A 17869-nucleotide genomic window follows, 5' to 3' on the forward strand; every position below is an offset into this window, starting at 1 on the left:
TACAAGCTAAAGAGAGTCCACACTAGGAATAACATAGCCTGCCTGAGGGACAAGTCGGGTCAACTCCATTATGATGACCGGGATAAGATGAAGGTGCTTGTAGAGCACCATAAAGCGATTATGTCGGCCCCCCCACAGTCCTCGAGGGGCTACTGGAATTTCTTAGAGACAGCAAAACCCAGGACTATCGGTCCAGGTTGAGTGCCTTAGAAAGTCTGATCACAGTGGAAGAAACGACCAACGCCATTAAATCCTAGAAAAATCCCACCCCTGGCCCGGACGGATTAACGGCAAAATTTTATAAAGCCTTCTCCTACATTTTAGCTCCGCAACTAACTGGGCTATTCAACTCATTCCTGGAGACCGGGACTATCACCAAATCAATGGCGGAATCTGTAACAGTTCTCCTGCACAAGCCGCGTAAAGACCCTGAGGACCCTGCGTCATATAGGCCTATTTCTCTGTTGAATAACGACAGTAAACTTTTCTCACAAATTCTGGCAGCCAGGCTGAATGCACACCTCACGCACATTATAGATCAAGACCAAACAGGATTTATCCCAGGGAGGAGAACACATGATAACATCAGGCGTATTTTAGACCTCATTGAATGTGCCACCAGAACGGGGGAAGGGATGCTAGTAATATCACTGGATGCTCATAAAGAGTTCGATCTGGTGCATTGGGGCTACATCCGGACCATTCTGCAGCACTGGGGCTTTGGCAGGAACTTTGTAACCTGGTTGATGGCTAACTTCCAATTCCCTACAACGGAACAGCGGGTCAATGGGACTAGGCCAGAGACGTTAAATCTCTCCAGGGGCACGAGGCAAGGCTGCCCCTTGTCACCATTGATCTTCACGCTCTCCATGGAGCCATTCGCGAATAGGGTCTGGGAAAATCTGGGGATTCGGGGGCTCTCGGTGGGAAATCGGGAGTACAAAGTGGGGCTATATGCGGACGATGTCCTGCTCACGATAACTGATCCTCTCCTTTCGCTGCCCCCATTTTGGAGCGAAATCGAAGTATTCGGCCAGCTCTCGGTGTTCTGGGTGAACCGTGACAAATCGGAAGCGATGGCAATCAACCTTACCAAACTGCATAAGGCTGGCCTACGCCAGCATCTCCCAATCCCATTGGCCGCTTCTTCCAAAGGGTGTTTGGGTGTCCGGATCCCCTGAGTTCCATCCTTAACATACCAGTGCAACTTCCTGCGGCTATTAGGAGAGTTCAAATGAGACCTGGAACAATGGCAAACACAGGACATTTCGTGGTTCGGTCGCATAGCTGTGTTGAAGATGAACCTGGTTACTGCACTGCCCTGCCAGTGCATATCCCAGACAAGGAACTCATGGCCCTGCAAAGGAATGTACACAAGTTTATCTGGGGAGGGAAAAGGCCCAGAATAGCAAAGAAAATCTTGCTCCGGGGCAGAGCGCTGGGTGGCTTGGGGGGCCGGATTTGCATAGGTATGCACTAGTGGCACAGCTGTCGCATGCGTTCGCCTGGGTTCTGCCTTCAGACTCTCACCGGTGGAGACACATAGAAGAGGCCTGGAGCCCGGTCCGCACCTTCGACCTATCAAAATCCAAGGTAAACAAGGCCTGTTAGCAACTACCAGCAACACAGTGTGCAAATGGAAAGCCGCAGCCCACAAATGGGGTTGCACAGCCTGGCTAGGCCCAATCACTCCTTGGTGGAACAATCCCGAATTCAGCCTTGGAATCTCCCCACATGGGTTCGCTGCATGGCAGGTCGGAGGGCTCCGGATCCTATCTGACTTCCTGGAGGAGGGCCACCTCCTTTCCTTTCAGAGGTGTAAGGAGAAATTCGGGGTCTCAGAATTAGAGAGGTTCCGATACTCCCAACTCTGGCATTGGGCCTCAAATAGGGTGGTGGAGCTGGGCGGTTGGTTGGGTTAGGGGGGTGGGGGGTGTTAGTTGTTATGTGAGCCTGGGGAAGAAACTGAGAAGGGATGTAGTCTGGACTGGGGGGAGGCGATCAGACCAGAGGGGGAAGTGGGAGCTACGGATAAATCATGGGAGACCTTAAGGTATTGACATGGAATGTTAGAGGGTTGAATAGCTACCTGAAGCGTAATAAGGTCATGTTGTATTTGAAGAGGCAGAGGATAGACGTGGCCTTGTTACAGGAGACGCATTTGACACGGGATAAACTTGAAATGGTGCGGAGAAAATGGAGGGGGACAGTGGTTGGATCCACATTCTCTGCGTATGCCAGGGGTGTGCTGGTTTGGGTTGCACCACATGTCCCGTTCAAGCTCTTGGGGGAGGTTGTGGAGTCGGACGGGCGGCTGGCCATGGTTCGGGGGATTGTGGAAGGTAGAGTTGTCTGTATCATAAACACTTATGCGCCCAACCAGGACACAGCGACTTACTTCAAGACACTGTGCGCGAGACTCGGTGAAGGGATAGGGAGCACAGTAATCTGGGGTGGAGACTTTAATTGTGTGCTTAACCCCAGGGAGGACAGGTCGGATGACAAAATGGTTAGGCCCAGCCCAGCGGCCAAGGTGTTGCAGTCGCTGCTAGCGGATCTAGGCCTGGTAGACGTGTGGAGAGCGAGACACCCGGGTGGGAGGCAGTATTCGCACTATTCGGCCCCGCACCAACTGCACACGAGGCTCGACTACTTTTTTGCCACTCCAGACATTCTTACGGAGTGTGAACAGATTGACTACAGGGCGAGGGTCCTCTCGGACCACTCGCCCCTAATCATGCATTGGCGGCTGCGCCCCCCACGTGCACGGATTCCAACATGGCGCCTTCGGGCGGAAGCGCTACGGGATCCGGTATTCAAGGAGGACATGAGGGAGGAGATAGTCGCGTACTTTGAGTCGAACACAGGGAGTGTCAAATCGGCTGGTACTTTGTGGGAGGCTTTTAAGGTGGTGATGAGGGGAGTTGCTATCGCGAAGTCCAAGGGATTAATGGGCGGAATCCTGACCGACCTGCGAGAGGCCGAGATCGAGCTGGAAAAAGAATTGGAGAAGGGTGGGACCGATATGGAAGTAGTTACTGAGCTGCAGCAGCGGTGCTCTGGGCATTGGGACAGACTTTGTAACCTGAATTATACGAAGTACATTGAGAGGTTGCATGCGGGTGGGGACAAGACAGGCAGGCTCCTCGCTTGGCTATATAAGAGCGAAACCCCTAGGGCTCCGATCCGATCGGTCATCACCGAAGGGGGTGCGGAGATCGATACGCAAGAAGGGGTAAATGGGGCATTCGCAGAATACTACCAAACATTGTATGAAGATCGGGAAGGGGGGAGCCGAGAGGAGATAGATGAAGTACTCGGGGATATAGGTCTGCCCAGAATCAGCGATGAAGAGCGAGAGGAGATGGATGCTCCGATCACTCTGGAAGAGCTCAGAGAAATAGTGCGACAGCTGCCCACTTGCAAGGCCCCGGGGGCGGACGGGTTCCCCAGCGAGTTTTATAAGGCGTATGGGGAGGAGGTACTCCCACCCATGCTGGACATGTTTAATGAGGCGTTTGAGCTGGGACAGCTACCAGAATCACTCAGGGAAGCGGTCATAGTGCCACTCCCCAAGCACAATACACCGGGACACGGTTGCGGCTCCTATCGACCCTTGTCAATGCTGAACCAGGACAGCAAGATCCTAACAGCTGTCTTGGCGGCTAGAATGAGGAGAGTGATAGGCAAGCTGATTCACCCTGACCAGACGGGCTATGTCCCGGACAGGAACATTACCCACAACCATAGACGCCTACACAGAGTGGTCGAATGGGGATGTAGCAAAGACGGCGAAATGGCGATAGTGGCGCTGGATGCGGTCAAGGCGTTCGACTCTGTTCGTTGGCCGTGGCTGTTGGCGGCACTGGATCACTTCGGAATGGGGCCAGGGTACAGGAGGTGGGCCGAATTATTATATAGCGCGCCTCTAGCCAGAGTTCGTACGGGGGCAGTAGTGTCGGATAGGTGGCAGTTGGGTAGAGGCACCAGGCAGGGATGTCCTTGGTCCCCAATGTTGTACATCCTGGCCCTTGAGCCCTTGGCAATTTACCTCCGGCAACAGTATGACCCGGTGGGCATAGAGGTGGGGGGGGAGAGCCATTTGATATCCCTGTATGCCGACGATATGCTGTTGTACCTCCAATACCCCGAAGAGAACTTGCAATATGTCTTGGAGGTGATGGAGAGGTTTGCTTGGCTTTCTGGTATAGCGGTCAACCCTCGGAAATCCACCCTGTTCCCGCTGGGCGGCTATGTGGGGATACCGGCTGAGAGGTTGCCAGTATTGCGAATCCCATGGGCGACAAGCACCTTTCGGTACCTTGGCATAGACGTATATCACACGACCGGGGAGGAACACAGGCACAATACTGAATTGGCAGTGGGGAGGATCGAGAAGTGCATGAGGTTTTGGGAGAAACTACCCTTAGCGATGATGGGCCGGGGTGCTATGCTTAAGATGGTCGTGCTACCTAGGCTGCTGCATTATTTCAATAACATTCCATACATGATACCCAAGGGGTTTTTTGCTAGACTACATAGGGTATGTAGAGATTTCTTATGGCAGGGCACGCGTAACAGGGTCGCATTGTGGAAATTGCAGAAGGCTTATGAGAAAGGCGGCGTGAGGCTGCCGAACTTTGAGGCCTACTACGTGGCAGCGCAGCTGCAGTACGTGGCCAAGTGGCTTTCGGACGAAGAAACCCCGGAACATAGACTGTTGGGAAAGGACTGCTCCCCCTTCTACCTGCGAGAGATTATTTGGGTATCCAGCACATGGATGAGGGGGCGTCCTAAGATGCTAGCGTTGGGCAGGAACATGTGGCGAAGAGCCTGCCGGATGATGGGGGACCCCCTGCCGTGCATGCCGCAGCTGCCGCTGGTGGCCTTGGCAGGGGAAGACGGACAGCTTAGGGCCATCCTGCGAACATACTGGGAGTCAGCGGGGCTGGTCACTTTGGGGGACATTTGGCAGGATGGGGCCTTGGCGGAGTTCGCAGATCTAGAGGCGGGGGCGGGGCTGCATGCGGGGCAATACATGACGTTCCACAGAGTGGTCAGGGAGGTCCGGAGCACTTGGCCCGAGACCGTATTGGCTGACGAGCCGGATGCGACGCTGGAGATTATGTATGACGCATCCGAGGGCGGGCATGAGGTCTCCAGGCTGTACGAGATGCTGATGGCAAAGGTTGGGAAGGATTTGGGGTACCTGAGGTTGGAATGGGAAACAGAGATGGGGGCCCCGATGGCGGATGGGCAGTGGGAGCGCGCCCTGGGGTACCACAAAAAAGTATCGAGGAATGCCAGGTTTAAACAGATACAACTATATATCACGCATAGGGCATACATGACCCCCCTGAGAATTTCCAGATTTCGAGACGCTGGGCGCCAGGCGTGTCCCAAGTGCAACACAGAGAACGCTGATATGATTCACATGTTCTGGGCCTGCCCTGTGATTGCAACCTACTGGAGCGAAGTGGCGCAGAAGCTGGCAGGGAGGGGCATTGTACTTAAGATAGATTCGGCCTGGGCCTGTTTGCTTGGAGGGTGCCCCAGGGCGCGCAAGCTTCGGCACGTGGAGAAGCTTAAGATTTGGCTTATACACTTGCCAAACGCAGAATAGCCATGGGATGGAAGAATTGTCAGAGGCCACGGGTGGAGGTATGGTGGCGTGACCTCCAGAAATGGGCTGCCGCCGAGACGACAGCATGGTGGGAGGCCAGCAGGGCGGGAGGGGAGGAAGAGGTGAGCTCCCTCACGGCATGGAAGGTGCTATTGGCTGAACTGTTTAGTACGGGGTTGACCTCGGCTGGATCTGGGAGCGACGGAACCCCACCACACGGAACGGACAATGATGGTGGACACCCTACAGGCTCATAGGGGGGAGGAAAGGGGATTGTTAAGTTAATTCTGTTCTGTTTTTTCTTTCTTTTCTTTTTCATATTTGTTGTCTGGCCTTTGTTGTGGCTTGATGTGTTCTATTTATGTTCTGTTGCACTGTGTGGTCGTTATAAAATAAAATACATTTAAAAAAAAAAAAAAATAGGGTGGTGAAGGAGCTCACTCTTACAGTCCCGACATCCAGGGGGAAGGTGTCCTCACTCTACAAACTCCTAGATAGGATCGACTCTGCCACAAAGGAGAGATACGTGGTGGAATGGGAGAGGGATCTCGGACGTGAGATAGATGCCATGGAATGGGGGAAAATTTGGTCCAGGTTACGTAAAAGCACTCTATAGAGCAACTCAAAAACTTGGGTAAGCCCCTTTAGTGTAGGCGGCTACTTCAGGCTGATCTCGTGGAATTCCAGGGGGCACACTCATCTCGCTCTGAATAAAAAAGTGTGTAAGAAATTAGAAAACTTTGATTTTGTTTTAGTACAGGAATCTTGGGCCTGTGGGCCGCTGTTTTGGGAAGGATATGTGGTGCTATGTCTTCCTGGTACTTGTGGGCCTAGAGGACGTCCCAAGGGTGGCCTGGCATTGGCTTTTCGAAATTCTAACACAATTGAAAAACTATTGGAAAAACACCTGTACACCTCATGTCAAATTGTTACATTTTTTCTAATTACACAAAAAGGAAGAGTGGGTTTAATGGTCATCAATGTTTATTGGAACAATGCTGCGTATGGTGATCAAAAACTGACGAATTTGTTAGATGAATTAGATGTTTTGATTGAGGACTGGTTAGCCTCCTCAGCTGGCGGTCATATTATAATTGCTGGCGATTTGAATGCTGATTGTAATTTATCAAACACAGAGATAGATTGGTGTTTAATAGATAAGGGCGTGAGTGGCTCAAAAAAGGGTAGCAAGTGGTACAGAGGTGCTTTTTGGCGCAATTTTATAAGAGCCAGGGGAATGGAGATGTTCAACGACAAATGTACATGGTCTGCACGAGGTGGGTCGACAATTATAGATTATATATTTGTAAGTGATAAGCTGGTTAAAGATTCTGAAATGATGCGTGTCCAACCTGTGGACGTAAGTGACCACGCTATGATATCAATTGATTTGGTTCTAGAGAAGAAAGTCTACAATGATAATGTGAATTGGGGACCCATAATTGTAAATGTGAAGGAAACCAGGGTCAAATGGAATACCCTGAAGTCTATCAAATTTAACAACATGATGCGGCACGACTATGAAAAAAAATCGTTAGAACAAAAAAAAGTAACATGCTCGATAGCAGCATTCGATGACCTACTAGCCTCCAGGTTGGATCCATTTCAGAATGCAAGTAATATTGCAGTTTATAAAAAAAAGACTCATAAGCATGTTTTTGATTTAGAGGTTAAAGAACAGAGAGCTTTGCTGCACAAGCAATTACGTGTTATAAAGAAACTTGATTTACCAACAAATGAGTATAAAAAAGTAGTGAGAACATGTCGCCAGGCTTATAAAAATTGGATGATTCAGCACTGAGCCAATCTCGAACAGAAAGACGCAGAAGCTGTGCTTGGTGCTATGAAGGAGACCAACTCTAGAAATGATTGGTCTCTTATCAATAGCACTGAAGCATCGCAGGTGCAGTTAATCACTAATCCGATTGGGGAATCAGTATGGTGCCATTTTTTTGAGAATTTATATGCCCTGTCCACCAATGCCACACTAGCAGTTGAATACAAAGAATATAAATGGTCTCTTGACGTTTCAGTGGTAAAAATAAGAGCAATGATCCAAAAGCTAAAAACCTCTGCCACTCCGGGACCTAATAACCTGACATGCTCTATATTGAAGCAGAGTGCCGAGTTATGGGCCGGGATACTTCAGCGATGTACTCCAGTCTCAAATAATGCCTGATTCCTGGAAAGTCTCTTATGTGATACTTATATTTAAAAAAGGCAATCGTCTTTGCCCTAATAACTATAGACCAATATCAATAATTAATATAGAGGCCAAGATCTTTGCCTGATAATATTGGAAAATCTGTTGCTATGGATGGAGGAGAATGAAATCCTAGATGTGAGGCAATTCGGGTTTCGAAAAGGATTGGGGACTGATGCGGGTGGTCTTTTTGTATCTATTTTGCTAAGCCAAGGTAAGAAATCTAACTTTGAGCCTCTTTACGCTGCTTCCATGGACTTATCCGCAGCATTTGATATGGTCGACAGACCAACATTATGGCAAAGGCTCGATACATTGAAAATTGACAGAGGGTTGTTAGCGATGATTATTCACCTTTATTCAAATACAATTTTAAAGGTGAGGCTTAACAACGAAGGGCTGATGTCCAGGGAAATTAAAGTGATGAATGGCCTAAAGCAAGGCTGTGCCCTGGCGGCCATTTTATTTAATCTTTATGTTTCCGGCGCAAATGCAATCAATCCCACAAAAAGTTATTATCAATTTGGGTCAAAATAACAAAGCAAACCCAAATCCAGTATGGGTGGTTGAAGGGACCAAGATAAGGCTTCAGAAAGCTTTTAAATATCTAGGGTATTCCTTTGCTAGCAGTATGACACTACATTTTTCAAAAAAAATTCTGGAATCCAAAGCAAAAGTGGCGGGCAATCAGTTGAAGGCACTTGAAATGAAATTTGGGAAATTGACTATGTCAGGATGCAGAGACTTTTACCTGCTTAAGGTTATCCCAAGGCTAACCTATGGTTTAGAATTTTACCTGGTAAAAATGATTCCGTATTTAAAAAGACTGGAAGCACTTATGTGGAAAAAAGTATTGTACTTCATACCAAAATGCATTCCAGTAGAAATGATAAGGTACGAATTCGGCCTGGGTTCGCTTGAAAGTATAGTGGAATGTTAAAGAGTTATGTTGTATAGAAAATGTATTCTGGCAGCGTCGAATTCACTGTACAACATATTAAGGGAAGGTGATACTGTGAAATATATGACTGACTTACAATCTGATGTAGAAAAAACTTTGGTAAAGATTGGAGCTTCAAAGCAGTGTCTATTAGAGAAACCAGCTAAAATTAAAATATTGATAAAGGCATTTGATTGGGCAGCTAATAACGCTGCGATCATGAATTCGAAACTATATAATCAAGTTGTCTCTGTGTGGAAGTGGTTTCCTATACTTGAATCTAATCTGACAAAATATCCGTCAAGGTAATTTCGTAATAGTGTGATGCGATTCAGGTTCAATGTTTTAAATACGTGATATATGAAATTAGCCATATAAGAAAATTAAACATTGAGAATAAGAAATCATGCAGATTCTGTGAACAGCCTGAAGTGGTGGAAGCATTGGTACATTTGTTATTAGTTTGCCCCATGTTAAGCGAAAGATGTGTTTTTTTTCTGAATTTGTGTACGATACTACAAACGTTTCCAGGGAGCGCTTGTGGTTTGAAATGATGCATGGTACCAATATTGCTCTGAAGTGTAAAGTGGTTGATTTTTTAATGATTGTCTGTAAAATGCACTAAATTAGGCCCATTTCTGACCAATTGACGACAGATTCTGTCCATAGAAAGCTGGTACTCGTAATTACAAAGAAGTCTGAACTTGCAACATAGACGGTTATTTTTGTGTGAAATGTAGCCCGTAGTGAGTCCGCGACTAGACTACAATATATTATGTTGTTCGAGACTACCGAAAGGGGACTTTTGTTTGGATATTAAAAAAAAAATCTTTTGCAAAGTATGTTCTGAAGGAAATGTTCAAGGATGTAATTAGAAGTGTAAATGTGATGAAATGATTTTATCTTGTTTGTTTTAAGATTTTTTATTGATGTCATGTTTTGTTAAGGTTTAAATAAACCAAATACAAATAAAAAAATAAAAATAAAAATAAAAGCACTCAGTGTGTCACGAACAAAGAAAGCAGCTACAAGATTTGCTATAGATATTATACAACACCGGCTCAACTTAACAAACTCAACTGCTGGAGAGGCTGTTCTGAAAAAGGTTCTCTGTTCCATCTCCTCTGGTCCTGCCCTAGAGCAGAGAAGTATTGGAGGGAAGTGGTAGGTCACATCAAAGAAATCACGTGTCTATCCATCCCCTGGGATCCGGGGGTCATTCTCTTGAGTGAAATGAGGGGAGGGGCGTTCCCCGTTTCCGGACACATGTCACGATTGTGCACACACCTGCCCCTAGCCGCAAAAATTGCACTGGCCCGAGTTTGGAAAAGTACAGAGGGTCCGCTAAGCTCATTTTGGTGGTATAAATGCTGGGAAGTGGTGGCAGCCAAAAAAATCACAGCAATTTGTTCTGGGAACTTAGGCCCTTTCAGAAATACTTGGGCTACTTTGATGGACTTTGCTACAAAATACCCTGCCCTTACCCGAAGGCCTCCATTCACACGCTGGTTACAGGACTGAGTGACTCTGTTTGGTTTTCAGCAGACCCAGGGCATGAGGCCTGCTGGACTAGGAGCACTTACCAGCCTTTGCTTCTGGGGGAATGATTTGATGTGGTGTTTGCGGACTGATATTGCTAATATTTACAATGCGATGTCTGTTGTGTTCATTTGTTAAAATGCTTTATGAAAAGTTTTGTTGAAAAAAAAAAAAAGATCCATGTTTGATTCCATTCTTTCTGGATGTATCCACATAAAGTGGCATTGGTGATTTATGTGCCTATGTATTTACTGACTTTGAATTCATTTCTATCTTTGAAGCCGAATGTCATTATCACTTGTGTGTCATTGTTTTGCATACATTTACCATTTGAGGGATTTCCTAATATGGTAATGAAAGGTGGCGGCATCTGTTGCTACTCCATTTGTCAGGTCACAGAGAACTGATATAATCAGGTGGGACGCTGCAGTCCCTCCCTGTGTGTTTACTTGGAATTCGCCATACCTGGTACGCATTCCTTATACTATCTGTGGGGTTTAGAGAGAGTAGAAGGGCAGGTTGCATTAGCACAGCAACTCATTTGTATCTACTGTAATGTGTTTTCCATGCCTTACATTTATTTTGGAGCTGCAGAAGTAATAACGGTTTTGAACTGCTATTTTCTTTTTTTTGACACCAGGAAACAGTTGGAAAATTATTTGCCACAGACATTTCAGAAAATGCACTGGTATGTTACTCAGTATTTTTTGTGTTGGATTTCTTTTGTATAACGGTTTTACAAATGTGTTTTTACGAAAAGAACCCCGATTACAGAATTGGATTTCATAATGCAATTTCGAAAGTGCCCCAAACATACGTGGGGGGCTGAGGATAATTAACTAGAAGAAGTCCTGGAAGTGGGAGGCCATGGATGCAATTATCCCATAAAAAAGAAAGCGAAGAGTTTAAAAACAAAAAAAATGCAAGTTTGAATAAAAGCAGATTTCCAAACATGTTCATATGAAGTTTAAACTTTTTGTTTTTCTTTTAATATAGGAACATGTTCTGGAAACTGAAATCCCAACATCTTGTGTGATAGCTGATGAAGAGTTCATTCCTTTTAAAGAAGAAACGTTTGATCTTGTTGTTAGCAATTTAAGGTATGTGGCCTATCCTTTGATATCAAAATAGTTTCCTTTAAGTTCATTTTTATGAAAAAATTCTCTTTCCGTCCCTTCTACCCAACTTCTTGACCAGTTTTTGCAGACAAGCTCTGCATTTTGGTAGGGAGCAGGATTGAGGCTCGGACACAAGTGTGGCATTGTTTTTTTTATAAACTTGTATTCATAAAAGTAAAAGGGGTGGAGAAAGGCCTTTTCTATCCCTAACTAAGAGGGGTTTTCCTGCCTCCAGGAAAACTGTCAGAATGTCCTAATAAAAATACTCTGCCACTGTTGTGTCCCACAAGCATACTTCTGACACTAACAATATTAACTAATGACTAACATGCAAGGACTCCAAAATCCAAAGTAAACTAGTAGTGACAGCTCCTGCCACTTCCAAGTCTCAAGTGTTCAAAGGAAAAACAAATGTTCAGCTTCTTAACAATCAATGGGCCTCATTACGAGGTAGGAGGTAAGGGATTACCGGCACCGGTAAGGGTGCCGGTAATCCTTTACCTCCATATTCCGAGGTCCCTTAGCGGGTCCCTTCCTTAACGCCTTGTCTGACCAGGTGTTTAGGACGGGACCCGTTAAGGGACTTCAGAGCTAATAACGGTACCGCAAATTGTGGTACCGTTATTAGCTACTTCCCCATTCCCATTGAGCCCTATGGGGGCTCGAATGGGGAATGGTTCTCAGAATGGGGACTTACTGGGTCCTCCAAGGTTGGAATGACCCGGTAAGTACCCATTCCGAGAACCCGGACCCGTTATGCGGTAAGGGGGTAGCCATGGTGCTAATAGCACCATGGCTACCTCGTAATGAGGCCCAATGTCTTAGTAACCAGGGTTTGACTCCTTTCCCCTGGCTTCTAACTGGTTACTCTTAGACCTTCATATGGATGCGAGTCCCAGACTCGTAAAGCTGCACCATAAAACGTGGATTTATTCTCTTGGCAAACACACACTTCCTTCTGGACAGTCTCGGTTTCTCGTAGGGTCCCAGACCCTCTTATTTGATCCTCATATGTGTGTGGGTCCAGGACTCGCAATGCAGCAACACCATGGGCCTCATTACGAGGCCGGCAGTAAGGGGTTAACGGCACCGGTAAGGATGCGGGTGGCGTTAACCCCTTTCTGCCGCATTCTGAGGTCCCTTAGCGGGTCCCACTAAGGCCGGCTGGTACAACCACCCGCCCTTAGCGGGGGCCGCTAAGGGACCAGGGAGCTAATAACGGGCCCACTATTTGCGGGCCCGTTATTAGCTCCTTCCCCATTCCCATTTGAGCCCTTTGGGGGCTCAAATGGGAATGGGGAATGGTTTTCAGAATGGGGACTTACCGGGTCCTCCAAGGTTGGAATGACCCGGTAAGTCCCCGTTCTGAAAACCTGGACACGACTTTGGAGGCAGCCATGGTGCTAATAGCACCATGGCTGCCTCCAAAGTCCTAATGAGCCCGCATGACTTGGTTTACTCTCCTGCCAAGTATGTCTCCCTTTCAAATATTTCAGTGCACCTTAGGGTCCCAGACCCTCTTGTGGTTTCATATGAGTATGGGTCCCAGACTAGCAGTGTGGCAATAGCATGACTTGGTTTACTCTCATGCCAAGTACGCCTGATCCTTTCAAATGTCTCAATATTCTTCAGGGTCCAGGGCCCTTTTGTGCCTTTTCAGTCTTTTTTTTTTATATAGGTGCAGGCCCCAGACTCTCAGTGCGATAACATCACGACTTGGTGTACTACCCTGCCAACTACGTCTGCCCCTTTGCAATGTCTCCATATTCTTCAGGGTCCCATACACTCTTGTGCCTTTCGGAATTGGTTTCTTATATGGGTGCAGGTCCCAGACCTGCAATATGTGGCTACCACGGCTTGGTTCGCTCTCCTGCTAAGCCAGTGGTTCTCTTTCTCTTTCGTAGATTTATATTTAGGGTCCCAGACCCTCTCCTTTTCTGTATCTCATGGGGCTGCGTGTCCTCGACTCGTATGCTGCTTTTAGTGTCCCCGACTTATCAAGTGCTTCCCACTCCCCTCCCCAGGCTTCCCCAGACCTCCCACGCTCTTGGTATTGTTAAGGCATCATGAAGTAAGACACAGACGACAGATTTAAAATTAAAAATGTCAGGATCGTTGAAGGCCTAACTTGCCCTATGCTAAGGTGAGATTTCCTACCTGAACAAAACTAAGGAAAGTCTGAGTCAGAAAGTTCAACTTAAAAGTCTTTCTGTGTCCAATCCTTGCCCTCACAACTGAAGCTAAATCATGTGTAAGGATGTTAGCAACAAAGAAAATGGTGATCAAAACAAAGTTCTGATTTTCTTCCAGCTCCTAGCCTACTTTTCATCTTCCATTCCCCAAGTTTAGGAAAGTTCCACAAAAGTCTCAGGATTACTGTTCCTAAGTTCAAAACAGTTCCACCAACCCTTGGTGTTCTCTTCCCCAAGTTCAAGGCAACACAGTTCCAAAGAAAAGGGTCTTAAGGGCTCCGTCCTCAAGACAGCATTAAAGTTAATCAAATCTCAGGATTCCCTTACCCAAGAATTCACTTGCCAATGTATCCTTGGTCTCAGTCTTTCAATGTTCAAAAGCAACTCCAAATCAATTTAACACTCCTTCAGGATAAGCTTAGCAACTCAATCAGCGTACTCCTTTGTTTGCTTTAATAAGATCTTGGGTTGGGTTTTCACAATGGAGGGTTCCCTGGCTAGGCGCAGTTGTCAGACCACGCAGTCCATCCTTCACAGGTCACGCAATCAGGAACCTTAGGCTGTTTGGCCCACACAGGTTCTTCTGTATCTGCCACTGTGTGTCATGATGCCTACCTCCAAGGAGCCAGGTCCGACCCAGCAACCCCAGAGGCAGGCATCATTTCCCCCAGGGGAGTGCCAGCGGGCCCAAGCTGGGGCCCTTTGGACGCAGTCCTGGCGCCTTAGGCGCCAGGCTCATGTTGGACCCCTGTCCTGGCGCCTTAGGCGCCAGGCTCATAAAGCTAGACATGTGTTCAAGTGTTTTAATGTGCACTTACCTGATGCAGACCATGCTGCCACATCCAGGCCCTCTTGAGGCCTGAATGGAACTACTTTACCTGTGGGATTACTTTCCACCCGGGTGTGGTCGGGGAAGGATACATACCTGATCGGAGGAAGGATACACACTTGGAACTTCTTCCAAAGCTATTTAAACCACACCCGATCAGCAACTCACGCTTCGCGTTGTTCTGCTCCTCGCAGCTGGACGCTCACCGTGTCAGCTCCTGCATCTGGACCTCAGCCACGCCTGTCAGTATCCTGGGTCACCTGCAAAGGGAGGCAAAAGACCTTACCTGCTAAATCAGCACCACAGAGGAATCACACCGACGATCCTGAAAAGGAAGACATCATTTTAAAAGCATTTCGCTACGATCGCTGCAGCGCTGCATTTCACTCACCTTTCCTGGACGCCACCATCTTCAGCAGCGATCATCCGGATCCACAGCCACTTCCCAGAACCTAGAGAGAAAGACAAGAACAAGGTGAGAGAAGGAAGGGAATAGGAAAAGCTCAGTTTCCTTCTAAGTCTTACCTGTTGGGTCATTCCCATTTCATTTCGGGTCTTGCCGCTTCCAGGCATCCGGACCCCGGCCCCTATGGGGAAAAAAGACAAAGACATTGAATGAGCGAATGCAAAGACATTACCCGAGCGCTCATCCAGAACTTACCTGTCATTTACTGGAACTGCACGTCTCACTTCGGGTCGCGCCATATCTCCGGCATTCCGAACCCCGGCCCGTAAGGGGAAAAAGGTAATGAACATTATTATTAAGCTTGGACTTTTGAACTTGCAACAGAACTTTTACAGAGCCTTACCTGAATAGTCAAGCTTACCTGAACTCCCATAATCCTCAATCCAGTGAAGTAACTGGGTTTCAACGGCCCCTGCATCAGAAGCAGGATGGAGAGCTCATCCTTCCTGACCCTAAGGTGAGACTTCACAGGGAATCGTGGAAGGGTATCGTGGAGGGTTGGAAGAGAGTGGGAGGCTTGAGCATAACTCAGTCAGTAGGTAATACTCCCTTTTCACGCACAGGGGAATATTCCTGCGAGCCGGAGAAGCCAGAGTAGAGGGGCCCTTCCTGTCCATCTTCAGAGTCCTGCGCTTCACCATTGAAGAAGCATCAGCACTCGAAGCCAGACCTGCGCCTCCTTGGGAATCAGGTGAGCGTTACACTGTGTGAATGTTCACACTCACTCGGTTTCTCCTTGTCAGCCTTTAAGCTTTATCCAAAGTTATCACCCTCACTTGGCTTCTCCTTGTCAGCCCCTTGGCTTTGCCACAATGTATTCATGCATAAAATTCACTTAGTGGTGATATGACTTATCACCTTGCAGCCATGCTCTCTTGCAATCTTCCTCTCTGGCTCTCTTGTATCTTACTTTGCTTTCAAACCAGCAATATCTTCTTGCCTCTTACTTTGCTTTCAAACCGCTAATACTTGCACTTCATATTTATTTGTATTTTGTTCATAATTTTGCCCATTATGCTTTCATTCAGTATGGTATTCAATATGTTGCAATCATCTGCTTTGCTGCTTATTTTTCACCCAACTCGCGGCTCTGGGCTTGTTTCATTATTCGTATGCTGTTTTGTTCGATTAGCCTTTGCCTTGCTTCCCCACAGCCCCCAGAAGCACCCCAGTTCGAGTGACTTTCTCCCTTCACTCACTGGTCTCCGACATTCGCTCCGGGCAGCTGCGCTGTTCGGTTTCCGCTTCGCCTGCTGGCTTTCCATTAACCGTGAGCACCGCTCGCACTTTGAATGCTCTTCTGTGCTCGCTGGCATCTCTGCTTCCCTTCCGCATATGCTGGTGGCTTCCTGCTTAGATTTTGTCCCCACGCAGCTCCTGCTGTGTCTCTCCGACCATAGAGGCTACCACACCTGTGGTTTCCTCACGGCCTGCCTGCTCCTGGGCTCCACAGTTCATCGGGATTGTCTGCCGGCATCCTGGCTGCGCTGCAGGACCCACCATGGCTGCCTCCTCACACACAGGACTCCCTGCTGGTCGGAGTGATGTTGTTTTCCGCCCTTCTTATACACCTGCAACCACTTGACAGGTTGCAGGTGTAAGTTCCCAATTGGAATTTCCTGACTGCAATTAAAGTAGAAATTGGGACATGCCTGACCTTTAGAATGCTCTGCAGGCATCTTCCTCGTCCCAGTACTAGAGTGGTGAAATGACTGACTAGTGTTCGCTACTCCTAGTCACCTCTTCCTAATCCCAGTACTGCAGTATGTTGAATGAGGAAAAATTAGGGGAGCTGTTTTACAATAGCCCACAAAGGCCAGAGGAGGGTTAGGTTGGTTCTCATATGGGAAAGGGGGATACCATGTCGTGCCTGTCTCACCCTTAAATCTTCTCTTCTTCCCAATCCCGAAGGACCCTCCACCCAGGTGATCCTCCCTCGCTTCTCCACCCCCAGAGTCAGGATCCAAAAGCAATAGCCTTTCCCTGTCCACCTGACAAGAGGATCCAGGGAGAGTAGGAGTGAGGATACCCTCAGGTTTCTCACAGTATGCCCATGTACCTTTTCTCTTTAATCGCGGCTGCCGTGGAACAGGGCACTCTTGCAAGGCTCTGGTAGCTCTCAAAGGCTTGTCTTTGCTACTTGTCGCCCTTCTGTCAGCGGCTCCGCTCCCTGTTGCAGCTCTCCGGTTTGGGCAACGCTCGGGTTTGCCTTTGGCAGCATCCCTTCTTCCTGGACTTCCATGTGATTCTCCTGTGTACCACCCCCAGGGGGACTATTGTACTGTGTACGCACCGCTCTGGCCCCATGGAAAAGGTCTCCCCTTAGGGGGGGAAGGGATGACATCCACAGATGTGTCACAATTCCGTTTTAAGTTTTTTCTGGGGCTGAGCTAGCCATGTCGCGGAATGATTGTTTCTCTGCATTGCTCCTTGCTGGAGCATCTCACTGATGACGGAGCATCTATAGACTTCTAACCAGAGTTAGCAGCTCCTGAGGAACTAGAGTGGAATACAGATAAGAGTAGCTTTTCAACGCAAAGTGCTCTTGAGGACAGACTTCTGAACTTAGAGCCTTCGCCTCACCATGCTCCAAATTGAGAGAATCAAGGCGTTGGAACGGAAAAGGTTTTGATGGGAATGCTCGGCAGACCGGAGTTATGAAGAATGGTTCGGAGGAAGGAAGACTGACAGAATGGCACCTTTCAGCTCCTTGTCTTGCGGCATGGAGCGGCTGGGATATGTAACAGCGACAATCAGGGTGTGAGCCTTTGAGGGGAGTAACATTGTGAATACTGGTGGGCATTGGGAACAGTCCACTGATGAATTTTTACTGTAAACTGTAAGGGTGCAGAGTACAAGTCTGACACAATGGTGGCATGGTGTTTGGCAAATACTTTTATTTAACCACAAATGAGGAGAAAACCTATCTTTCTGTAACTCCAAGAGGAGTGTCCCTGCC

At 47.6% G+C, this 17869-nt stretch overlaps 1 protein-coding gene across 1 annotated transcript in view; it reads left to right on the forward strand.

Moving 5' to 3' along the window:
* Positions 1-17869, forward strand: part of NDUFAF5 (NADH:ubiquinone oxidoreductase complex assembly factor 5) — a 534186-nt gene that overhangs the window by 194577 nt on the left and 321740 nt on the right. The window contains exons 4-5 of the mRNA XM_069608340.1: positions 10946-10993; positions 11302-11405. Of these exons, the coding sequence (XP_069464441.1) occupies positions 10946-10993; positions 11302-11405 (152 nt within the window). The remainder of the gene's footprint in view (positions 1-10945; positions 10994-11301; positions 11406-17869) is intronic.

The sequence above is a fragment of the Ambystoma mexicanum genome, chromosome 4q (assembly GCF_040938575.1).
Source record: "Ambystoma mexicanum isolate Mex_15411 chromosome 4q, UKY_AmexF1_1, whole genome shotgun sequence".
Lineage (NCBI taxonomy): Eukaryota > Metazoa > Chordata > Amphibia > Caudata > Ambystomatidae > Ambystoma > Ambystoma mexicanum.